At 46.5% G+C, this 25,149-nt stretch overlaps 1 protein-coding gene across 1 annotated transcript; it reads right to left on the reverse strand.

Moving 5' to 3' along the window:
- Nucleotides 1–1,482: 1,482 nt before the first annotated feature.
- Nucleotides 1,483–24,410, reverse strand: ppfia3 (PTPRF interacting protein alpha 3). Its single transcript, XM_071528824.1, has 31 exons — nucleotides 24,346–24,410; nucleotides 24,057–24,240; nucleotides 19,706–19,807; nucleotides 19,311–19,550; nucleotides 19,152–19,211; nucleotides 18,654–18,782; nucleotides 18,372–18,464; nucleotides 17,658–17,710; nucleotides 17,454–17,547; nucleotides 17,104–17,238; nucleotides 16,119–16,202; nucleotides 15,693–15,824; nucleotides 14,203–14,265; nucleotides 14,034–14,113; nucleotides 13,063–13,231; nucleotides 12,476–12,669; nucleotides 11,345–11,585; nucleotides 9,929–10,062; nucleotides 9,692–9,846; nucleotides 9,429–9,528; nucleotides 9,226–9,307; nucleotides 8,714–8,914; nucleotides 7,437–7,502; nucleotides 6,867–6,890; nucleotides 6,520–6,695; nucleotides 5,932–6,029; nucleotides 4,254–4,429; nucleotides 3,487–3,555; nucleotides 3,217–3,385; nucleotides 2,017–2,078; nucleotides 1,483–1,740 (listed from the first exon to the last, which is right to left on the reverse strand). The coding sequence occupies exons 1-30, from the start codon at nucleotides 24,408–24,410 to the stop codon at nucleotides 2,026–2,028; spliced, it is 3,621 nt and encodes a 1,206-aa protein (XP_071384925.1). The 3' UTR covers nucleotides 1,483–1,740; nucleotides 2,017–2,025.
- Nucleotides 24,411–25,149: the final 739 nt, after the last annotated feature.

Raw genomic sequence — 25,149 nt, forward strand, 5'->3', positions numbered from 1 at the left:
TATATATTTTTTTTAAACGACACCTCATATCATCTTCACCACCAAAAAAATGTTTTAGTTCATTGTCGTCTTGTTTGTTTGACATGCATCGTAAACACAGAGGCTAAAGGTTTTGTTCCTGGACTTCCTCCATCTCGCCCTCTCTCCCTGCTTCTCTCTGATCCCGGCCCCAGAGAGACTAGCTCTTGGTTTCTGTTATGGCTTGTGTGCGCAGTAAAATGACTGGGTTCTGCCCATCCTTTATCTTTTCTTTTTTTTCTCCCTCCCTTTGGGTCACTGTTTTATCTCTCTGCCACCTTTCCTGTCATCAGGAGTACCCCAAGACCCTGAGCTGATGATTACAGGTCATAAACTACGCGACCACATGGCAGAGGGCCAGCCAGGACTTTGAATTCGAGCCGCAGGAGGTAACCTGGCCTCAACAGCATGCCCCCCCCTCCATATTTAAAACCCACTTTATGGATTTCCTACTCACTACTGAATGACATCACACCCATTGAACACAATGCCTCTGTGTGCACCCCCCCCTCCTCGTCCCATCCACTTCTGTGCCGTGGCCTTTGATCTCTATAATGGGGTCCCTTCAAAAGAGATTACTCAGCCAGGAGCCTCTCGGCTTTCAAGGTGCCAATAGACAAACCGCGAGGAGGGTCCGTCTGATGTGGCCGGAGCCTGAAATGGCGGCCTGAATGGGGACGTGTTTTACTACACCACTCCAACCAATTGGGGACACTTAGGGATACCCCTGACAGCACCATAGAAGCCAACAATAGAGCCACAATGGCTGACACTGGACACCAGTCGCCTCATCAGCAGAAAGGAGAATACCGGCGGCGTTTAGAGTTATAGCCCTGTTTACTTCTGTCTGTGTCTAGTTCACATTTCCCCCAATCATTTTGCAACGCATGCTGTATGTAATCATTTGTTTTTAAAATACAAACTTTACAGTGGCAAACCTAGCTCGAAATGAGCTGCTGTCCCGGCTAACAGAGGCGCCCTAAATAAAAAGAGACATGGATGTGACAAGAGTTTGTAAGGCGACGTGTTTTTGAGGAATTATTTCCATCTGTTCCTGTGGGTGTCAGCTGATTGACACCGATATGAAAACGCTCAACTCGGTACAATGAAATAACAGTAAAACAGAGACTTTGGGAAAATCAAATTAAGGCTTCATGTTAACTGTGATGGATTATCTAGCTTGGGCAAATTTCAAGCCTGTAGAAGCTGTTTTTTTTTTTTTATACTGTACAAGAATGAATGGCAGCATCATCTGAAGGTGGGAAAACGAGCCCTGATATCTCCAACTGCGCTGACTGTGTGCAGCAGGTGTAATGTAAAGGAGAGGGGCAGCCTAGAAGATTGGCACAAACTTAAAAAAAACCCAAAACAAAACAAAACAAAAAAACACCGGTATTATCCTTTAACTCCACAGCACAGTCACATTGAGAGAGAGAGAGAGAGAGAGAACAAAGACAGAGTGACAGGAAGAGAGAGAGAGAGAGAGATAAAACAGCTGACCCCATTCTACCTTCCTACGAACGTCTAGTCTGACAATACATTCATACATTCTTCATGTCATTTCCCCCTTTGTTCCTTTCAGCGTTGTACTCTCTACTTCTGTTATTGCAGAATGGTCAGACCGATAAGATTTATTTTTTTTAATTAAATGGTTATATTCATTGCTTCTTTCTCCCGTGTGGACGAGCGAGAGGGTCCTCCAGTCCCAATCCAGTCAGCGCCCTGAGGAGAAAACACAGTGTTATTCCCACACCGCTGCCTCCACTGGCCTCAATTCAACTCTGCCCAAATCCCCACCGACCAAACCCACCGCTTACAGACCTCAGGGAAACTACTAAAATCCCAGGCTCGAACCAATCCACCACAACAAAAAAACAAATACATAAAAAAAACAAAAAAATGTGGCCGGCACATGTGCAAGCTATCTCGGAGGTTTTGGAGGCAACTGTTTTGTCTCCCCACACACACATGAAGGAAGCCCGACAAGGCGGTTCTCACCTCGGCCGCTCAACAGGAGTACGTCCTCACTGAGGCGGATTCACCCCGGGCTCCGGAGTTCGCTGCGTTAAGAGACCGGGAGAAAGACAACAAGACAAGGGGGGTCATTATCATAAACCGCTGCGTCTCGAACAGCACTGACCTTCAGCAGGCATTCCTATTAAGCAGAGGAATGAGGGATAATAGTCTTCCTCTGTACTTAGAGGCGTCTGGTCCTTGTTATTGCCGGTTGCTTTGCTAAAGGAAACACAAAATTCCACTGCGAAAAACTAATGGCAGAGTAGCATGAAAACAACCCAGGAGCGCGCCGCTATGTGTGCATGTGACTCCACTTTTGCGTTCAGTCTCTTATATAACATGTGCTGCATGCTGCCCCAAGACAAAATTATTTGCTGTTTCTAGCCTCATTTCCCAGAAATTAAGATTCGAGTGCATGGCTCATTTACAATCAGCAGAGGTGGAGTCACAGGGCTTGGACTCAGAGTCAGACTTGAGTCACAGTTTTAATTGCTTGAGACGTGATGCGTGAAGAGAATACTTGAGACTTGACTTGGGTTCTGGTGACTTGGGACTTGACTTTGACTTGTACTTTGACGACGTGAAAAGGTTTCTAAAGTCTTGACTTGAGATCTTGTGTTTGTGTAAATGACTTAGATTGAAAGTGATGAGATTTGTTCCAGCAGACGACTGAATTTAAATTCTGTTTTCTGAATTTGTATGGAATGATTTAATTTATTGAAGTTGAAACTGATTATAGAAATCAAACTCATGATGCTCTTACCAAGTTTTTATCCTATTAAAACCATATTGCATTGAAAAGTCCTAGATGTTTAGTTTTCTTTAAGATATTTAATTGAAACTGGACTCTTGATTTGTTCTGACTTGACTTGGTGTTCTACATTTAGACTTGAGACTTGTGCCTCAAGACTTGAGACTGACTTGGGACAATCAGATCTGCACGACAACAGCAGTTTGCACCTGATCTGAGCTCGCTCCCCTCTCCTACACCAAGTCGCCCTGATTCCAGTCATGTTCTTCACATGAGCAACGCCATATAGAGTAGCAGGATTCGACTCATCGTCGTCAGCGAAGAACGCCGAGTGTTAATTTGAGACGCGCCTGGAGGGCTCCGGCGAGGCGAGCAAAATGCGAACATGAGAGGGAAGCCGGAGGAAGGTGTCAGAGGTCGCGGGTCGCGGCACTCACCATCACTCTGAACCTTTCTCAGGGTCACGGAGGGCGTGGAGATGGCTGAGGCACGGAAGTTAGCAGGCAGGGTCTCGGCGGAGTCAGAGGTCACGCCCCGCAGGTCCTTCTCCCTAAACATCTTCCTCCAGGAGGGCGAGCGGGTGAACGTCTTCGTTCCATCCTAACAGAGACAGAGCGTGTTTGTGTGACCGTCAGTCAGTCAAGTCTGCATTTTTGTATTTTTGTATTTTTGTATTTTTGCGAGCCGATTAGCATACTGACCTCATCAGGCCGTCTCTCGGTTCCCATGGAGATGAGGGAGTTGTACTCCTGCTCCAGGAGCTGTCTGGCCTGGAGGAGGGAAGTGATGCAGAGGATCAACATTAGTTTGGACGCTGCCGATGACACATGTTTTATGATGATTATTTACTACTGGTTAGTTCATGTTTGAATTTCATGTAGGCATCAAACCAGTAATGTCCTGGCTCTAATGAATCAGCTGAGGCTTGTGATTTGGAAGAGCCTGGCAGGCACATAGATGCTCTTATTGGAGGAAGTTGGGTTAGACTGATATATTGGTTTGCAATATATTGAGCCGATATTCGACTACCTGACCAAAAGCCAGTTGAAGTAAACAAAGCCTCCGATCATTATTGGAAGTTTTAAGGGAATAAGACATCTCTACCCACAGACAGACAGTACCTCCGGTTGTTATTTAAACACATGAGATATGGAACGGGCACACAAACTGGTAATAAGTGATCACGAGTTTCATTAGCATGGGTTTCAGTGGAGAGTTTTAGTGTCACATGATGATCTAAATGCTGTTTCAGAGGCTTTCCCATCTTGCAGAGAATACAATTCTGGGGAGAAAACTTGGTATTTTTGGAAATGGAAATTGTCAAATTTTAAGATATTGAATAGCAGCAACTTCAGAAGCAAGAAAGCCCTTCAGAAGTAGAAATGGCTTAAATTTTCAGAGTGGGTAATATGTACGTGCCGACACAGAAAGCGTTCCCATTGGCCGCCTCTGACGCTCTGCCGGTTACCTGTGTGTTCTGATTGGGTATCTGCAGCAGCAGGGCCAGGTCGGTGTAGTCGAAGGTGTCGTCCAAAGCCAGCAGGGCGCCGTGGACGCCGCTCTCGCTGAGGTTGTCGGCGTACTCCTTCAGACCGATCGTCTGCACCCAGCACATCACACGCTCATTGGACCACACCATCACGTCTGGGACAGAAGAAGGGGAAGAAGAAGGAGAAGAAGAAGAAGAAGGGGTCGAGAAATAAGAGTCAGAAAACAACCAAGCATCTGCAGACATCACAGCAAGATGTCACAGTAAAGACATCAAAAATATGAAATAACACAAATGGTATTATGCAGTCAAATCAAAACTATCTTATATTTTAGATTCTTTAAAGTAGCCGCCCTTTGCCTTGATGGAAAGGCAAAGGCTTTGGAAAGAAAATTCATACACAGGCATCAACTTCACTATTTATATTTGTCTAAGAAACAAATTTCAAGCATTTAAGCAGAAGCCTTTAGATCAAAATGGCTTTAAGAGAATGAAAAACATGGTACATGTAGGTGTGTCCAAACTTTTGACTGGTAGTGTACATTACATTCATTCTCAACATTATGAACAAAAAAATAGATTCTTCATAGATTAATATGTTTTGTATATAGTTTCAAACATTAAAAAACGTCCTGGACAAGACAAATTCTTTGATACCACAAATTACACTTAACTAAAACAACCTTCACATTCCCTGTAAGTGCTGATGAGCGATGAGGAGGAATGCAGGAATGCTCCTCCTCACAGATTTATTTTCTGACGTGGACTGCACATGTCAAGTTCATCGTCAAGACGAGCCCAAAACTCACAAATTTCCTCACTGGGGAATTTTTTCTGTGAGGAAATTAGCCAAGACGAGCCGACTGAAAATGTACAACATGTGTATCCCCCGGGCGCAGTAGTGGGAGAGCGAGAGATTTGGGTTTGTTTAATGGCTGAGCTTGTTGACTTTTATGTAATCATTAGGCCAGCCACATTGCACCAGAGAGCTGTGGGTTATAATCTGCTGAAGGCATGAGAGAAAAATAAATAAATAAATTAAATAAAAACCCAGGGGTGGTCCGAAACTGCTTCCAGCAATGTGGGAGACATCAGAATTAAAAAGGGAATGTTTGTTTTATTAAATTTATTACAATTGTTAAAAGTTTTTGTTTTTGGCCGCCAATCATTTTGTCTGAGCCAAACTTTTATTTTATTTGAAATGCTAAAGTTGATCTACAAAAAAAAAAAAAAAGTATCTCTGTGCTGTGCTAATAAAGAATCAAAGGGAAGAAGTTTAGGGGATAATGTAAAGTTTACAAAAAGTTTAAGGGGTGTTAACAACGAATCTACAATAATACTAATGATACAAATACTACTACAAGCCTGCTACTATTACTACTACTAATGATACAAAAACTACTACTACTACTTAGAATAATAATGAGAAGAAGAAGAAGAAGAAGAAGAAGAAGAAAAAAGATGGGTTAACATATGTTTGAATAATAATAATGTTCGTGTTAAAAATGGATCTGGATCTGTTTGTAAGGGTCTATATAATAATCACTAATTGTACGCATGCCACAAACAAAACAAAGTCACTGAATGAAAAGAGTGAAAGACAGGTGGGCTAAGTTTGGGGCGTAGGTGAGGTCACGGCGGGGGAAAACGAGCTCACCTTTGTTCTGGTGGGCGCTGTCCTCTCTCCTCCTCTCCAGCTCCTTGCGATCGTAGTTCAAACGCTTCAGGCACATGATGCCGTAATGCAAACTGACCCTGGGAGAGGTCAAAGAGCCAAAAGGTCGGCGGTTCAGCGGGTTAATTGAGGGCAGGGTCCCACTCTCACCTGTACTCAGATAGCATTAACACAATCCCAGCGCCTTTGACCCCCCTCACCCCCCCCTCCTCCTCCTCCCAACTCTTAAAGGGCCTTACAGAGGGCCTGGAGACATACACCTGCGGAGTGAGAGTGTCACAACAGCAGGAGCACTCCCAGCATATCTTTTAACACCATCATACTTCCCATGCCACACACACACACACACACACACACACACAGTCACACGCACACAAAGACGGAGAGTCAACAGAAAAGAATGAGAGCGAGAGAAGGAGAAGTGAGGAAAGAGCGTGAGAGAGTTATGGCTGTGTCGGAGAGAAACCAGGTGAGAGGTGGGGGTGGGGTGGGGGTGTGTGTGTGTGTGTGTGTGTGTGGGGGGGGGGGGGGGGGGGTGGGGGTGGGGGGTGGGGGGGGGCTGAGCTCTACCTGTGGAAGCTGTCCACCATTTTGAGCTGTCCTCTCAGCTCTTTCTTGGTCAGGTGGTCCAACATACGCGCGTCCACCAGGGACTCCATGAAGTAGCTGCGATACTGTGGCAGACCCAGGCTGGGCAGCCAGTCGTTGCCCACCCACTCATGATTCATATCGCCATAGGCCAGGATCTGCAGGGGGACAGTCGCAGATGATCAACGGTGATTCACGGCTGGCTTCGTATCTGTCAACGCCTCATGACTCACTGTGGCTAGTGTGTGCGGTTTCTCTGGAGAGATATTATTAATGGTATTGACTAATTTGCGGCATGCTGTGTTTCGAAAGGTGCAGTCGATCCTCACCTGGTCCCAGCTGAACTCTTTCAGCTCCTTGGGTGCAGAGAGGAGAGAGAAGAGGTAGACAGAGAGAGAGCCAGAGAGAGTGATATGGAGGTGGCGAGGGCGGAGAGCAGGATAGGAGGAGCGGGGATGGACGGATGGATGGGTGATGGAGGAGAAGCAGAGGGAGGAGGAGGAGGAGGGAGGAGGAGCAGCGACAGGAAAGGAGGACAAAGGGAGGAACAGCGTGTTAGTGAACGGGTAATTAGTTGGAAGCAGTTCACACTGAAACAGCAACCAGAGGGAGAGAAGAAGATGCTCAACACTATGGCCTGGGCCCACAAAGAGAGAGAAAGACAGAGAGAGAGAGATACAAAGAGAGAGAGAGAGAAAGAGAGAGAGAGAGAGAGAGAGAGAGAGAGAGAGAGGAGGGGGAGGGGGGAGAGACTCATCAACATGATTCAGACCGGACAGACCCTGAACATGATTCAAAACTGAGCGAAACGTTGTGAAAACATAAACGAATGACTGGCAGGAACCAGCAGATAAAACGGGGGGTTTGTCGAGCGGAGACGGGACGGGCGGCTCACTAACCGGAGGCTTGGTGGCGGCGTTCAGCGACTCCATCTCCGCATGGGTCATCCACACGTTGCTCGTCGACTGCGGATGACGGAGAAAAGAGCAAAATGAAACCGTGAGGAGAGAAAGGAGTGTGTTGGCATGCAGTGAGGTCGCTTGTGCAATTTGGCTGCGTTCACTTTGTGGCCTAAAAGAAAAAAAGGCATACTGGTCTGCATCATGGGATGTCAATTAACCGCAATGGCAAACTGCATTCCCGTTGCCATGGTGATTCTGATAAACAAGAGCTTCAACTATTTCATGTGAATTGATGCAGTAAGAAGCGATTTGTTTAATTGAATTGTGTAACTGTTAATTTTCAGCATTGCATTTCGTTGAAAAATGTCTTTTTTGCAAAATGATTCCCGCTCTAAATGAATAGGAAGCCAAACCAGGGAACTGGAATGGCCCAGCCAAACCAAAATTTGGCAATAGGTTTTTTCCAAAATGGACAATTAGCAGAAGAAAGCTTTTGCATATTCACTATTTTATCCTCTGTGGAATAGGAGACAAGAAGAGCAGGAGCACAAATGTACGTGTGTGCGTCCATTTTACTAGAGTTTTCAACATCTGGTGTCAGAAGGCAAAAACTGGGAAACTTTTATTGCCAAGTTCCATGTGCAGGCTTTTGGTGGAGTTCACCATCGTTCTCTTATGGAAAATACATTCATATTTTTACTGCATACATTTCATGTTTTTGGTATATTTTCATATCATACATTTTCTGCATCCTTTCTCTCTTTATCTCAGTTAAGTTCTACTGCTGCCATTTCACACACCCAATTTTTCCCAGACGTTTCATTTGCACATTCCACCTGAAAGTTCTACTGTTGAAATTTTTTTTTGCTGTATCCTGTTACTTGTTGTGGTTTGCAATGACCCAATTTTCCACCAGGAATCATAAACATGTAATCTAATTTTAGTTTAAAACAATGAACATCTGGTTTACATCTGCCTCATATTGCTACAATATGAATGCAGTGTTTATGTGTTCTCAGCGTAAAGCCTATGCTTCACAACAGGCCTTGGTGAGTAAATGAGTACTTCATCAACACCCTGCTGAAGGCATAGGTGGATATATGTAGGTGTTTAATGTCTTAGCCTTCTCCAATTAAAGCCTTGTTAACATTCAAACCCATATGAGTGCCTGGAACACATTTGTGGTTACAATGTCTCCTTTCTTTCTTTCAAGTTAAGTATGTAACTGTGTGTGCGGCCACAGTGTAGCAGGTTTAGCAGGTGAGGAGCCTCACAGAGCGAGTGCTGGCCGGGGCGGAGGGGCTGGTGAGGGACACCATCTCCTGGATGGCCAGCCGGAGTTTGAGGCGGTGCAGCGGGTTACTGATGCCGATCTCCCTCTGGATCTCTGTGTCCGACAGGTTGGCCATGATCGCACCGCTCTTCACGTTGGCGCGACAGGCCGCAACGTACCAGGCCGGCATCCCCACCCACAACTGGGAGGAAATAGATGACAGACGAAGGAAAGAGGAAGAAATTAGCAAAAAAAAATTTCATTCGGATTGAAGTTTTGTTGCTTAGTTCAGTGATTCTCAACTTTTTTCATATCAAGGACCCTAATTTAGTCCAAATTAGAGCCACAGACCCCCATTTGATGAGATTTTGTCTCTCGGACCCATATCTGAGAATATTATTATTGCTGATATGATTTTGTCCAGAATTTCATGACTATCTGTATTGTAAGTAGCGAGATAACAGAGAAACTATGATCAAAATAGTCTGATAGTTTTCTGTGGCTGTACAGTACCTCCAACCAGGAGACCACAGTGGGGCCGTCCCAGGATGCAAAGGGAAGGCCTTGGCGACACGCTTCCTCCAGCAGCTCGTGCCTGGTGGGAAGCAGAAGAAGTTACAGATGTCTTATTTGGTGCTATTCTAGTTGGAGAATGTGGACAAAATGTTAATCTAAAAACCAAAGGGAAACAACTGATATCATTCCCTGACACTCACTTCTTCTTGCTGCGGCGGTCTTTATCTGCTGGTCCCAGAGTCCCGGTCTTGTTCATCCCCATAGGGTCTCCAGAGGCCAGGTCTTCAGAAGGTGTAGAAGCTAGGGGAGACACAGGGAGGTCAAAGATCATAAGAACTAGAAATATGGATACCTAAAACCCACTGGGCCTCAAACAAAGCCACAGCTGCTCAAACACATTTACACCAAAATAATGGCAATGTGGATTAATGATCTATCCCCCTCTTATCCTCCATCTGTTTACCGAGAGAAGCAGATCCGTCCCGCCCAGGCTGGCCCATCCGTCCCTTCTCCTTCTTTCCAAAAAGCCGACCGATGGAGGACTTGATGCTTTTCTTCTTACTGGACTTGTGGAGAGAATCCTGGCTGCTGTTGGAGCTGCTGCCATCTGCTGAGAGGCTGGGAAGGGACAAGAGGAAGCATGAGGAAGAGAAAAAAAAACAACCTACGCATTTGATATACAGCGCCCCGGCTGCCTTACCTGCGAAACTCCCGGGGTTCATCGAGCATCGCCCCCGGGTGGGTGAGGGTCATCCTGTCCAGTCGCAGCGCGCGAGGAGTGGGAGGAGGCGTAGAGTCGAGCAGGGCAAGGGACCGATCGTCGTCTTTGTTGTTCTGAAATAGGGAATTGAAACCTTTTGAGTAAGAGCATTAAAATCTACAAGGACATATGTACAGACAGTATCCACTTCAGTAGGCAGCTAGTGGCTTTTGCCTGCAGATCAGCCTGAATTGCTTGAGATCTGGACTCAACAAGGTGCTGGACACGTTTTCTTCATCTATGCTGACTCCCAAGATGGCGCCGTACTATGGCGACTCGCTACAAGCTAAAAAAAACTTTACCGGAGCATCAAATCACACACCACCCATCTCAGTAACAGTTTCTTTGCACAGGCAGTCAGGTTGCTGAACAGCTGACGCACTCATATGCACTGCACACTGTTGTTATATAATATGTAATGTTATCGTGTACTGTATATTGTGTATATAATGTATACATACAAGTGCATTGTGTACATAGTCTATGTAGGTCTGTAGTGTCTTTTTTGTTGGTTTTGAGAGAGACCCAGAGCACAAGTATTTCATTGTATTTAATACACATGACAATAAAGTTGAAGTTGAAGTTGAAGTTGAAGTTGAAGTTGAAATTGAAGTTGATAGCATCACACAGTTCTGCAGAAGTTGCAGTGGCGCATACATGCTCATCCCAAAGGTCTCTCCTGGGTTGAGATCTGAAGGACTGAACTCCATTAGTCATCCATGGATTCATGCTGTTTACGCTAAATTTTTACCCTGCCATCAGCATATCGCGACAGAAACGGGACCTTTTAGCACTCCTCAAATCGTCCAGTTTGGGTTTTAACGTGCCAACTTTAGCTTCTTCTTCTTGTTCTTAGCTGACAGGAGTAACCCGTCTGCTTCAAGGTTCGACGAGTTGTGTAATCTGAGATTCCCTTCTGCACATCACTGTTGCACTGAGCTGTCATTTGCAGACTTGTGGGCCGCCAAGTCTCCTCTGACCTCCATCATCAATGAGGCATTTTCACTTTCAGGACTCAGTAAATCCTTGGTAGATTCTAGACACTGTGGTGCAGAGAATCCCAGTAGAGCGCTTGTCTCTGAGATGCTGGAACCTGTGTGACCGGCACCAACCATCAAACCACGTCCAAAGTCGTTTAAATCGCGCACTTGTCCTTAGCTGAACAGTAACTGAACTTCTTGACCCTGTCTGCAAGCTTTATACTTTATGCTTTATTTTTATGTGACTCACTGTCTGGAGGACAAGCTGTTGAAGCATAAATGGGGATGTGAAGACTGAGGTGAGATACAAAAGATTCACACAGACAAAAACAGAAGTTCACACCGAAGCACACGCAGCCACGTGAGCGGGCCGTACCTGTCTGTCGGTCTCGCGGGCGGGGGAGTGGGGCAGACGAGGGGTGGAGTGTCCCGAGCTCGGGGGAGAGGGGGAGGCCAGGGTGGAGGAGGTGATGGAGGAGGGGATGAAGCCGCGTCCCGTACTGTCTCTCCCCAGGGAGGACGGAGGGATGGGCGGGCCGTCCAGAGCCACGCTGCTGACCCGGCTCTCGATCTCCTCGGCCCGCAGCTCTGTGTTCTCCTTCTCTTCCTGGATCAGTCTGGTTTTGAGAGAGGGGAGACAAAAGTGTAAGGGAGACAAATTGGGGTTTGTGCCTTAACTGGATGAAAAGATAAAGGTGAAATACTCAGTGATATGCAGTTCATCCAATACTAAGCCGTAGAAGATTAGGATAAATGTAATCTCTTCAACATGCAAGTGACAATCAGCCAAAATCAACTCACCTATGGATTCCTAGGTGTGAATTACTAAACCTTCTTCCATTATTTTTTAACCTTATAGCAAAACCATTTCCCAAGTGTCTCTCCTGCCTCATCTGCCACCAAAAATCCTTCTTATATCAACTGCATTTCTGAGGACAAAGTAGAGCAATAACTGATGACAGACAAAATGTTAATATTTGGTCAATCCCCAACAAAATATCACTAACATATTCCATTAACATTCCTATAGGGACTTTGTGTGTGCCTGTGGTACTCAACAGTGGGTTTTTAGTGACTTTTTTGTACTTTATAGGATTTTACCTGCTGTGGTATTTATATAATATTCCTACAGGGACTAGTTTTGCTGTGATATTTGTACAGTACCCTTCTAAAATTTATTACAGGATTAATATAGTTATTTTTTGTAAGGGACGTGATAAATTATTAGACGAAGGTCACCAAACTATGAGTTCAGCGGGAAGACTGGGCTTGAATAATTCCTTGATGTGATTTTTATTAGTTTGAATTCAATTTATGCTTATTTTTGCTCTGCATTATGACGTAAAAAACCACAAGATCAGGTTTGGAGTCACTGAGGCTAATGCCGAGCGCCTCACCTTGCAACACCCAGCTGACATCTGTTTGTCTCACTTTCCCCTGTATCCCTCCCTCCCTCCCTCCCTCCCTGCATCCATCCAGCCCGAGACTCCTGCTGCCCCTTCCTTACTTAATCTCCTTATTGATGGCCTCCAGCTGTTCCTGCAGCATGATGGCCAGGGTCTGGACGTCCGTCTGTCCGCTGGGGGAGAGCAGCTCGGAGCCAAACAGCGTCTCCCTGTCCTCCTCGTCGTCGGAGCACGCCACCTCCACGCCCGCATCGAACCCGGTTCCCAGCAGAGCCCCGCTCTCCCAGTCTGGGTACTACACACAGGCAGCAAGACGGACAACATATATCAGACAATCATCATCTGATCCTCATACCGTTACTTATTGTTCCCGGACAAAAACTAATTTTAGAAATCCAGGTGATCAGTATTGGGTGGTTAACATGTTAATGTGTAACGGGTAGTGTAACAAATTATTCAATTTCAAGTAATAATATACAGTAGTTACGCATCACAAAAACAAGTTTGATGGTGTAATGGAAAAGTAATGTCATAAAGTGTAGTGTCATGAATCATGGCTCCCAGGTAGTAATAAGTAAAGTAATAAGATTTTCCCTCATCTTTTGAAATGAGTCATGAGTAATGATTAAAATGTAATTAGTCTGTTTTTGGAGTAAGAAGCCCAACCCGGGGGATGTTAGATTTTCACCTTGGTAGAGTCTTCCCGGGCGGAGCTCCAGCGGGCCCGGTGACTCCGCCGGACCACGCCCCCGCTGGAGGCGTTGCCATAGTGATCCAGGTGAGTGGTGGAGCCTGCCGGGAGGGACCCGCCTCCGTGGGAATACCTCAACTCCAGAGCACTGCCTGGCAGAGAGCGACTACAGAGACAGAGCCGCAGATAAGATGATGTGAGATACGACGAAACTATAATTATCCCTGTGGGGGAAATTGGCTCGCAGCGGCGGAAAAAGTAATAGAGTACATCAAAGAATAGAAAGAATAGAATAGAGCAAGTGGAGGGCAACATACTTTCAACACTAGAATGGGTTGATTAGAAAAGCGGAATAAAAATGATAAAAAAAAAAAAAATGCCAGCATTATATTGTTGTGCAAAACGATTAGCAGTAGAACATACTGAGGCAAAGAAAAAAATAATGAAAAAAATATGTACCATATAAAATAAAAATCTGAAATATATACAGTATGAAATAGGTAATAAACTACTAAAATATCACAATGTATGCATTATATAACACATGAGAAGAATATACTAATATGAGAAAAACAAATTGAAAGTGAATTGACATCATATATGGAGGATGTGCCAGTTGTGCATCACATTCACAGTTCTGCAGAAGGCCATAAAATGCACAGAAAGTGTCTAGACCTGCAGACGAGAGGGGGGGGGGGGGGCAGCGAGCATCGAGTGTCTGATAATGCATGTGTGTGTTTTGCGCAATCAGTCAATGAGTGTATATATATCAACACAGTTTCAGTCATGGGAGTGCTGACTTTGTTAAATGCCTCCATGATTGAGTGATTTATCCATAATGTCTGAAACGATCACAGATTCATCGCTGGCATCTTTACAGTGAGCCAAGGCGAGAGCGCGAGAGACATAAAACAAACAAATTTCACTCTCTCTCTCTCTGTGGTGTTGATGTGTAAATGGGGACCAACCTGGAATAAGACCCCCCAGGCCTGGCTCTCAGCTGATCTAACTCCAGCTGAATCCGCTCCAGCTCTGCTATCAGCTGGTCCTGAGAGGGGAAAAGAGACAGAGTTGTTGAAAGCAGAAACATTATGTCAAAGGTCTTCAAGTAAGAATGAAGCCTGCAGGCGTGGCCACCTTGTTCGCCAGCAGATCATCCTGGAGTTTCTTCATGTTAGACAGTTCCTCAGATAGTGCATTCTGGAGGGGGGGAGGATGGGAAAAATGTATTACTCAACAATATATTCATAAATTCAGATCACAAGTCAGATACAGAGTGTACTGGATAGTGTGGTTAACAGAACTAGTCTTTGTTATTAACAGGACTGTTTTAACAACGCAGCTTGTCATTTAAAGCTGCACTAGGTATCTTTGCATGTCTGCGTGTCTCCAAATGGCAGCCAGAGGTAACTGTTTGAAAACTTTGAACACCCACTTCAACACCCAGAAATCCTGTAAGGTGACGTCAGTAAACTGCACACAGCTCATGTTTGTGATGCTGTGTGTGATTCTTTATACCAAAGATACCAAAGAGACCAAAGAGAGAGGAAAAGATCTAACTGCTACCTGCTCACTGCTGTTTTCAGACCCCCCCCCAGGGAGGTCTGAAAAGTCACTAGGTCTAGCAACAAAGCCGCCAAGTTGGCAACACTGCACCTACTGTACCGGAGTATGTAGAACAGGATCTAGTTTATATTAGGAGCGCTCTGCTGGTTTGAAGGATTTATTGTGGCAAAAATGTCCGTTATTCACATGATTTTTTTTTCTTCAGGTTTTAAATTTTATTTATTTGTAAATAGAACTGATCAGCGGGCCAGTGTGACTTGATTGGCGGGCCGGAGTTGGCCCGCGGGCCGCCAGTTGAATAGTCCTGATCTATGGGGTCTCAATTAGTGCGAATGGGACGCTCTTCTCTGTTGAAGCTCCACTTTGTAATTTAGTTTGATAAGACGGGTGCATTTTGAACTAAGAATCTTGTCTAGTGCAGCTTTAATGGTTTGTGATCAAAATGAAGAGCTGTTGTGTATGTTGTTGTAGATGTTGTTGTGGATGTTGTTGTGGATGTTGTTGTGGATGTTGTTGCGTATGTTGTTGCGTATGTTGTTGTGGATGTTGTTGTGGATGTTGTTGCGTATGTTGTTGCGTATGTTGTTGTGGATGTTGTTGTGTATGTTGTTGTGGATGTTGTTGCGTATGTTGTTGCGTATGTTGTTGTGGATGTTGTTGTGTATGTTGTTGTGGATGTTGTTGCGTATGTTGTTGTGGATGTTGTTGTGTATGTTGTTGTGGATGTTGTTGCGTATGTTGTTGTGGATGTTGTTGTGTATGTTGTTGTGGATGTTGTTGTGGATGTTGTTGTGGATGTTGTTGTGGATGTTGTTGCGTATGTTGTTGTGGATGTTGTTGTGGATGTTGTTGTGGATGTTGTTGCGTATGTTGTTGTGGATGTTGTTGTGTATGTTGTTGCGTATGTTGTTGTGTATGTTGTTGCGTATGTTGTTGTGGATGTTGTTGTGGATGTTGTTGCGTATGTTGTTGTGGATGTTGTTGTGTATGTTGTTGTGGATGTTGTTGTGTATGTTGTTGTGGATGTTGTTGTGCATGTTTGTGTGGTCTGAGCGGGCCACCTTTTCCTCCAGAGCGGCCATTCTCTCCTTCAGATGGAGCTGCAGCCTCTCGTTGGACTCGGACAGCAGCTTGTCCACCGTGTCAGAGAGACGCTTGTTGTGTTCATCATTCATCCTCTCCCTCTGCCTCGCCTGAGGGAAACAGAGAGAGACGAGTGAGAGTGAAAGAGAGAAAAAAAAAAAGCGAGCGCAAGAAGGAAGAAAGGGAGGGTGGGCGGAGAGTTAATAACAAGCATTCTGCTTGACTGAGAATGAGAGAAAAAGATTTCTATCTGAATGTGCACGGTCAAACAGAGGGTTTTGGAAAATTAGCGCGCCTTTGTGCTGTGCAAAGACTGACAAAGGAATGGTATGAAAGAGGGGGAGGATGAAAAACAGAGAGAAAGAGAGAAAGAGAGAGGAGATGAAAAAGCTAGCATGACTCACTCTCTGTAGCTCCTGGTTCTTCTCCTCCAGTTGCGCCTCCATCTGTCGCAGTCGCTCCTCAAAGTTGCCATGACGCTCCTCCGCCTGAATGATTGGAGAGGAAGGAAACAGGGTTACAACACGCACCATGTCGCAACACCAATACAAATTAACACAAAGGAAATAGCTTGTTGACCGAGTCTACCAATTAGTTACATGTCTGTACAGATCACAGTGCAACAGGAAAGTTTGTTTCAACCATCCCTCTCTTGTTTGCTCATGTCTTACACGACATCAATCTTATCCTCACAGGGAAGCCATCTTGCCTGAACATGCATAACTAAGTGTAGCCATTTAAGCGGTTAGGCTGCTGGCAGGAGAGTGTATGCAAAGTTTTTGGCAGGACTCTAAAGTGTGTTTACAGGAATGACAGAGGTTAAACAGACAGACAGAGGTCTAAATTAGCAATTAAATCAGCCAGTCATGAAGAATTCGTGTTGAGTACCCAAGGATCAAATAGCTGTGCTGATTCTGTGACCTGAAGTGGCTTTCGGCTTAAGATTGTTTGCTTATGAATTTCTGGCACCGCATGATAAAAATGTTTGGTATCCATCTGTCATTTTATATCTCATGTTCCGTTTCACCCATGCATTCACACACACACACACACACACACACACACACATTCATGCCTGCACCAGCCTGCACGCCCACGCACACATAAACGCGCTCACACGCAATCACGTCTATGCACAAATGCACATTCATGCATGCATGTACTTATGCACACATGCATGCACACATTGCTGTTGTTGTCATGTGGAAACCTTGTATACTCCAATTTTGATGATTTCCATGTTTTCATTTCAGTCGAGGGAGGGAACAGTCTATGACCCTTGAGCCTTCAAAACCCATCAGATAAACTCAAAAATGCACCTGACAGCGGTGATATGAATGCAGGTGCACACACACACACACACACACACACACACACACACACACACACCTTGTTGAGCGCTGCTACTCTCTGGGCGAGCTGGGCCTCTATCTCAGGCAGCGTCTCGGCCCTCTGCAAGGTCTGCTGCAGCTTCTGCTTGGCATCGTCCAGACGCTCTTGAAGCTGCCGGTTCTTCTCCTCGCTCTGGAAGAAGAAGGAGAAAACAGGATGTGAGGGAGCGAAGAAGAAAACATGAGAAGGATGAGTGAAGATCCCCAGGGGCAGCAGACATTGATTGAAGCCACCCGGGAAAGAAAACGCATGAATGGCGTGCTCTGCCTGCCAATGTGAATTATGGCCATGGTGTCGATCAGCGGCGGAAACATGGACACACACGGGGATCAAAGAGACTTTCCCACCTGTCTGTAGAGAGAGTCTTTGCTGGCCAACTCGTTCTCCAGTTTGTCTTTTATGTCATGGAGAGACGTCGCCTCCCTCTGGGCACTCAGGTACCTGCAAGCCAGAACACAACGGCAGACGAGACGGGGCTGTGAGTAGAGCGCGTTCGAAAGCTGAACGGAGCAAATGTCTGAGTGTGCATGGACATGGAGGGAAGCGTTAACCTGCGCTCTAATGTGGTGATTCTCTCTTCCATGTCTTCCCTCTGACAGAGCGCCTGGGAGAAGTGAAAGAGAAGAGAAAAGGCACACACCAACGTTTAGATACAGAAACAGAAGGGAAAGGAGACTAGACTGGAGTGAGCAGGAGAGGGCAAATGTCAAGTGTACAAGCTGATCAAAGGGGAATTCAGCTGAAGTTGAACACCTATTACCTTAAGAATGATAATGAGTGGTTGAGAGTTGTTGACAGTTTTCAAGAGCACCCACTTATGCTATTGCACAAGTCCAAGAGATAGAGGAGGGAGGGGGAAGGCGGCGGGAGCATAGAGGAGCAGCAGGTAAGGTAAAGCAGTTAGGGGAGGATAACATACAGCATGGAGCGGAGAGAAAGGGGCGGAGAGGCAAAAGGCCTGGTGCGTAAACTGGCTCGACTACCTCTTGCCCCAAAATGCCTTTCAGTCAGCTACCACCACACCGGGTGATTAACAACGCTGCATCCATAGAAAACGCCTGCAGCTCTACTGATGGCACTGTCACCATGGCTACAGGGCAAGTAGAGACTCTTGTGCGTACAGTAGCAGTTATTGCTGCCAAGTAGGCAAATGGCTTTGTTGCCATAGCAAACTGTCACATATGAGCAAAATAGACTCTTTGTGCCGCTGCGACAGACCCAGATAGCGGCGGTTTATTTTCTATCAACAGGTCAGGGAGTCTCACCTCTTTCACGTCCCGCTGCAGTTTCAGGTTGGCCTCCTCCGATCTGGTCAGCTCCCTCCTGGCGGACGTCAGCTGCTCCTCTATCTCCCCGACCTGCCGAGCAGCGAGAATGTGGGACACAAGGTCGGGCGCGCGCACACACACACACACACACACACACACACACACACACACACACATCACTCTCTATCCACAGCAGCCGCAGCTTGTAATATTTTGTTTTGTTTTGGTGAAAGCATCAGACCGTGCCCTGAATGCAACAGTGACCCCCCAGTCAAGTACCTGTCTGCACATGAGGGCCAGTCTCTCTTTCAGCTGGCCCAGCTCTGATCTCTGCCGCTCTATCTCCCCCTCTCTCTGCCTGTCGACGTCTCCATCGTCCAAGATGGAGGAAGGGCCGTTGGGAAGCCGCTGTGTGAAGAGTAAAATAAAGACCGGGTTTAGTTGAAGGTGCAACAAGTGAAATGTTTGTGTCGTTGCACACAATGTATGTGCGGTGTAGATACTTCACGGGTGCTGAGATTTCTTTAAAAACTCACTGGATTTTCACTGGGCTAAAGTCGGGGTTATCGCACTTTGCAATTTGCCTGTGTGAAGTGTTCATTAGTCCATGGCTAAAACACAAGTTAACCCAGGGCTAAGGAAGCACTTAAAAGCCCTATAGATGACTTAATGCCCCTTTAAGTGTCACAATCGAATACAAATTCTCTGACTTTAGCATCTGCATTTGTGTGGTCAAGATTTCCTAAACAGAACCAGATGTGAAGTACGTTCCATTACCTCTTTGCCGTTGTCTAGTCCTTGCTGCCGTCTCTTGATTTGGTCCCTTAAAGACAGCACCTAAACCGACACGGAGGAGAATCGTCAGTTTGTTGCCTCCATCAGCGGCTCAGTGGCTCAGCGGCAGCGGAAAGACGAACGGCGAGACGTGAAACTCACCTCTTGAGAGGAAGACTGCAGCTCCTCCTCCAGGGTGGACACCCGCTCCAGAGCCACCCGCAACCGCTCCCGCACCTTCTCATCCAGCGCTTTGTGGTGCTCGAACAGGGACTTGAGGGCCTTGAGGACCTCCACCTCGCTGGAGACCCCGGCCGGAGACTGGGCCTGCCTCTTCACCACGGTCATCCTCAGGCTGCGCTCGTGACGGGACACCAGGCACTCCAGATGCTCCAGCAGCAGCTAAGGGGACGCGCAGAAACACACGCGGTTCAGGTACAGTAAAGCCTCTTCACGCTCAAGAATTTAGGGAGAGATGAAAATGCGTTAATTTCATTCAATTCATCGACGACCACACGAACACAGACGCTTCGATACAGACAAAGAGGAGTACTGACTCGTGTGTTGTTCCTCTCCGCCTTCAGCTCTGCTATCTCCTCCTCTCTCTCCAGCAGCTGTTCCCGGCAGACGTTCAGCTCTTTGGTCAGCACTGCAAACTCCTGCAGGATCACAAGGGGGTGCTGTTATCGACTCGGCGCTGCTGCATGAGGTCATGAGTACAGATGATGCACGCATTAAAGAAAAAAATCCACCTCAAAAATCGCTGTAACATATCAGCATTCCAGGAGTTATTTTGTGATTTAAGTGTTGCAATTTACTTTTTTGTTGTACCCACTTTCCCTCAACCTGCCTCGTCTACTTCAGTTAGTGATTTCCTACATTTCCCAGAATGCCTTTCGACAACCCCCAGAGAGCGGATGTGCAATTGTTGTATTCAGCTGGGTTTTACATGTAGGTGGAGAAAGCAATAACAATAGAAAGAGATAGAAAGAGCAAGAGAGTGAGAGTTTTCAGTCAAGAAAAAGTGAGAGTCTTGTAGCTGCATTGCATTCTGGTCTATTGAGGCTACTGTCAGAGGAGAAATTGGCATCTCTTCCTCTTCTACGATGGATTTCTCCTTGTATGACTGTTGAATGTCGGTGCAAAATGGTGAGTCTGGAGAGAAGCTCTTGCTCTTTGATTCTGAGGGACTGACACCAAAACCTGACATTTACCATTGATGTAGATCAGAAATTTTCTGCTATCAAACTCCATTGTAGCTGCTAGAAATATCTCTACTTGACGTCATGTCGTCTACATTTGGCCAGTTGAAGGCAGGAATAAGAAAAATACACCACCAAACAAAACAGACCCAGGAATAAAAGGCACTTTCCCAATATTTTCCTTTAACCAATACAGTCCAATTAACAAAGTCAAACAGCTTGACAAGTCTTAATTTTATTAACACTCATAACAAGCAATTAACAAGTACGCTCAGACCGACACAAGCATCCAGGCAAACACACACATGCATTGAACACACACATACACACACAATTACACCTATATTTTGGCTGAGACAGGAGACGTCTCACTAACAATCAACGTAATAGCACATATAAACATTGCCATATCTACCACAGCGCTCATGGCTGGCGGCCTGGGGGAGTCTTAAACCAGGCCTCGATATATAAAACGGAACAGCCAGGTTTACTGCATATGTTGCGCCTGAAATTGGTTTAATTGCATAATAACCATGACTGACTGTGTGCGTTTGCCTGTCATTAAAACAAATGCCTGGAGGTTAAAGAGGCATGAGAATACGGGATTTACGCCAACACGGTGTAATCTCTTGCATTTCCCATTGACGGCGGTCCAGTCGAGTTTGATTTTGTGCAATTTTCTGCCAATTATGTATAATTGTGAGGTATGATGGTGATGGTGATGATTAAAATCCGTTCTCTTTTGTGTAACTGTACTGTATCTATGGGAACAAATCAACAAAGAGGCCGTGACTGACATTATCAAGCACGGGCCACTTGGACCGAGTCTAACTTTCATCGGTGATTGTCTGCCGCGGCGAGATGATGTCTGCGTTTCTGTATTCACAATCATAACAGTCCGCTGAACGGCTCTCGGCTCGCTATCTGTCTGAGCTTACACATGACTATGTACACATAGGACAACCCCCCCCCCCCCACCCCCCCCACCCCCACCCCACCCCCCCCCCACCCCCCAATGCCCCGGTTGCCGTTCAGCTTTCGGCTCTGCTCTGCTCGTGTGCGATGATGGCGTGACACACACATATGCTGCACGCACGACCGTCCTCAAACACGTGTACGCTGAATCATATGTGTGTTTTCACATGCGTATGCAAACTGGCCACTGAAGGGCAGTGATGCATGCTGCTGCTCTTATCTCCTCTCTCTCTCTCTCTGTGTGTGTTGACCGTGATCCGTTCACACACAAAGCAACAAATAGGTATCTTCCCTCACACAAACACTTATTTATACCACAAAGCACAGAGGCACAAGCGAGCAGATACAGCACATAATAATAAGCCCCTCGTTAGTCGGTGCCCTCGCTGGGCCGGGGAGGATGGAAGACGGGAGTGAAAAGGAAGATGCTTATTGGAAAGACTACAGGAGATGGAAGAGAGAGAAGAAAGGGGGGGGAAATTGCCGTGTACAGATGGCACGTTCTGGGCCCAGAGGATTTCATAATTCTGGGATTGATTCATGTAAAAGATGGTGTGTGGACCACCAGTACCCCACCAGGCCGAGCCTCTCTCACACCTTCTACATTTCTCTCCCGTTCTCTCTCATTTCTCTCTCTCTCTCTCATCGTTTTGGTCAGATAGAGGATGCAAATCATCATGTTCCCCCGCTGTACTGTGGCATTTACCTCTTGCACTTCCTCTCATTTTCTGACTCCACACTCCCCCCCCCATCTCAATCCTCCCATTCTTCCCCCCCTTCATCCATCTCAATCTCCCCCTGTCGTAATCCACGACACCTAAAATAGACTCTAGAAGCCACCTTATTAGTATGCAGCAATATGCAAATGGACTTGATTTGTTAGTCTCTGTGTGTTTCATATCACCAGTTTTCTCTCTGTACCACGCTGTCGCTCTCTTCATCCCTCTCTCCTATTTTTCTCTCTCTCCAATCTTGGCAACGTCTGCACACACACCAGACGCACTCAATGAACTCTGCTACTGTAGAATGTATCACAGCACTCCATGTGTGCCTCAGTGTGTGTGTGTGTGTGTGTGTGTGAGTGTGTGAGTGTGTGTGTGTGTGTTTCCGCAGATGTGTGCGCCATATTGATCTCCCTCTCAGTGAGGTAATATGGCCCTTTAATGTCCAGTCATTCTCTGTGAGAATGTGCAGCAGCACTATTGTATCTGTTATTTCATTTTGATATTTCAGGCATAGCAACAGAGGAAAAATGGGTACTAACAATGAGGGAGGCATCATCGCTGCCTAAGGCATCCCACAATGTCGCCTGTCTGAAAATAGAGATGGAGCCCTTATATGTTGAGTGGAATTACAAAATGATTAGCTCTCGGGCATCGGGATGTGGGATAATACCGGCATCCGTAGCCTACAAGGACCCAACTGAGGGGAATGAATCTACCAAATGCAACATTTTGACATCATCTACAAGTTTCAGGCAGCTTTGGTTAATATGCATTATGAGCAACTTGAAAATATAGCAGAAACTGAACTATCCAGCACCAAACAGACCAGAGTTTGGCCAATGAGAGTGGCACTGCTTGACAAAGACTCTCATTGGTTTGAATTGTTGCACAAGTAAAGCTGGTTATGTCTTAGTTCATTGCTGACCTAAGTAGTTTTTTACCCTGCACCTAAGATTAAAGGACTAGTTCACCCCAAAATAAAATTCAGTCAAAGTCAGTCATTTCTCCAAACAGACTGTATACCTCTTCTTGCTCTTCTTGTTGCTATACGGTGGGTGCATGCATTGTCAGTAAGGAAAATATGGGAGATAATGAGGTAAATGTTGGACTTTTGGACCCACAGTGGAATCATTTGGCTACAAAACATCTGAGTTATATTGCAGGAGCTGTTTGGAGACATTTTATAGACATTTTCTCAGTTTGTTTTTTTTCAAAGCTGTAGCTAACTTTAATATTTTGGCTGAGATGGAACTAAGGGGGGGCTAACTAACTCGCTGTGTGTTTGGTGGTCCTACCAACTTCAATGGAGTTTCAACTGATATGAGGTTGACTAGATAATGAGTGAATTTTCATTTTTGGGTCAACTGTTCCTTTAAGTTCAATCTGGGATGTGCGCACACAATTCTCTGTGCCTCAGGCTGTGCAATACCATCAGACCTACTACGACTGAGCATGTAATTTCAAGTCTATTACACATATCAGTTTCACATTACATAACTTTTCTCCTCCTGTCAAACACACACACACACACACACACACACACACACACACCTTCACTCTGACTTTGTTGAGGGAAAACACAGAGAAAAGTCCCCTTCAACCTAAAATATCATCCTGTTACCCTCAGGATGTACAGGCAGGATGACAAAGAGCTGTCTATGTGGAGTTGTGGCAGAGTTGACCCATGTGTGTGTAGACAAAACTGCCACGCACAAACACACATACACACACATGCACACACACACACACACACACACACCAGTGTTTCCTCTAGAATATGCTTCTTGCCAGAGTGGAAAAGCCTGTGAAACATCATTAAACACTAAAACACTAAAGACACTAAAACTCTCCACTGAAACCCAGACTAATAAAATTCTTTCAGGAGGTTTCGCAGGGAGACCCACCCAAACTATTCAGTGCTAGGGGAAACTCTGACACACACACACACACTCACACACACACACACACACACACACACACTCAGTGCACCCCCTCAGCAGTCGTACCTGCGGCAGGGCGATGGACAGCTGCCTCTGCAGCGACTCCTTCTCGTGTCCCAGCTCCCGGAGGCGCAGGTGGGCGGTGCCCAGACTGTCCTGCGTCTCCCTCAGGCTCTCCAGCAGCCGCTCCCTCTCCGTCAGCATGTTCACCATCAGAGACTCCAGGTTGCCCGTGCTGCCGCCCTCGTCGCTGCCGCCGCCGCCGCTCCCCCGCGGCTCTCGGCTGCCGTAGCCGCCCCCGACGCCTCCCATCCCTCCTCCGCCCATCCCTCCTCCGCCCCCGGCCGGGGAGGACGAGCCGCCGCCTCCCCCGCCGCCGCGCCCATCCTCCGAGATGGTGGGCATCACCTCGCACATCATCTTGAGGCCCGAGCGCGTGAGGCGTCGTCCGAGAAGCGGGGGCTGTCCGTCGCACGGCCCGGCGGTCTCTCTAGGACACTGGAGCGAGGCGTGTGGCGAACCACCGGCTGGCTCTCCTCATGAAACGGACAGCAGTCGATGCGTTCCTCAGGCGTTTTTCCTCTCAAGCTGATTGGCCGAGGCTGGGAGGCAAGGAAGTAGAGCTGGAGGGCGACTGAAGGGGGCAGATTTGGGACGACGGATGGGTGTGTGTGTGTGTGTGTGTGTGTGTGTGTGTGTGCGTGTGGAGGAGGTGAAGGGACCAGTGGCCGGGGCAGTAGTGCGGACAGCAGGGTGGACTCAGGGTTTAGGGGGGGGGAGGGAGTGCAGGGGCAGGAGGGAGGAGTGCAGGTCAGGTGGACGACCTCTGACCCCCAGGACAGGCTTCACGCTGAGGAGACAGGAACCTGGAAGCAAACAGAAAAAGATAGGGAGAGGTCATTTTAGGCAAATGTGTGTCACTGGATGTGATTGTGACTGGGGCTGGAGGAGAGAGAGGGACAGAGAGTGGGAGAGAGAGAGAGAGACAGAGACAGAGACAGAGAGAGAGAGAGAGAGGGAATAAAATGATGGGCAGTTGTCTGCACATGGACGCCACACATTTCCACATCTCTCTGGAATAGCAGAACACTAGAGGTTGCATAATGTAAGAAGCCATAGTGTTTCCCACCACGTTATAATCTCTCATATCATCACTCAC

This window comes from Centroberyx affinis, unplaced genomic scaffold (genome assembly GCF_046629955.1).
Source record: "Centroberyx affinis isolate AG114_WGS23_722 - 3 ecotype Tasmania unplaced genomic scaffold, CSIRO-AGI_Caff_v1 ptg001733l_1, whole genome shotgun sequence".
Lineage (NCBI taxonomy): Eukaryota > Metazoa > Chordata > Actinopteri > Beryciformes > Berycidae > Centroberyx > Centroberyx affinis.

What these genes read in the sequence shown, in the direction of transcription:
- ppfia3 (XM_071528824.1), bottom strand. Translation starts at nt 24,410, where the DNA reads ATGATGTGCGAGGTGATGCCCACCATCTCGGAGGATGGGCGCGGCGGC. An exon ending in TGCAGCGGGACGTGAAAGAG is followed by an intron (nt 17,711 to 18,371) that starts GTGAGACTCCCT and finishes CACTTCTCCCAG; the next exon opens with GCGCTCTGTCAGAGGGAAGA. An exon ending in CAGCGCCCACCAGAACAAAG is followed by an intron (nt 4,430 to 5,931) that starts GTGAGCTCGTTT and finishes CTTCTGTCCCAG; the next exon opens with ACGTGATGGTGTGGTCCAAT.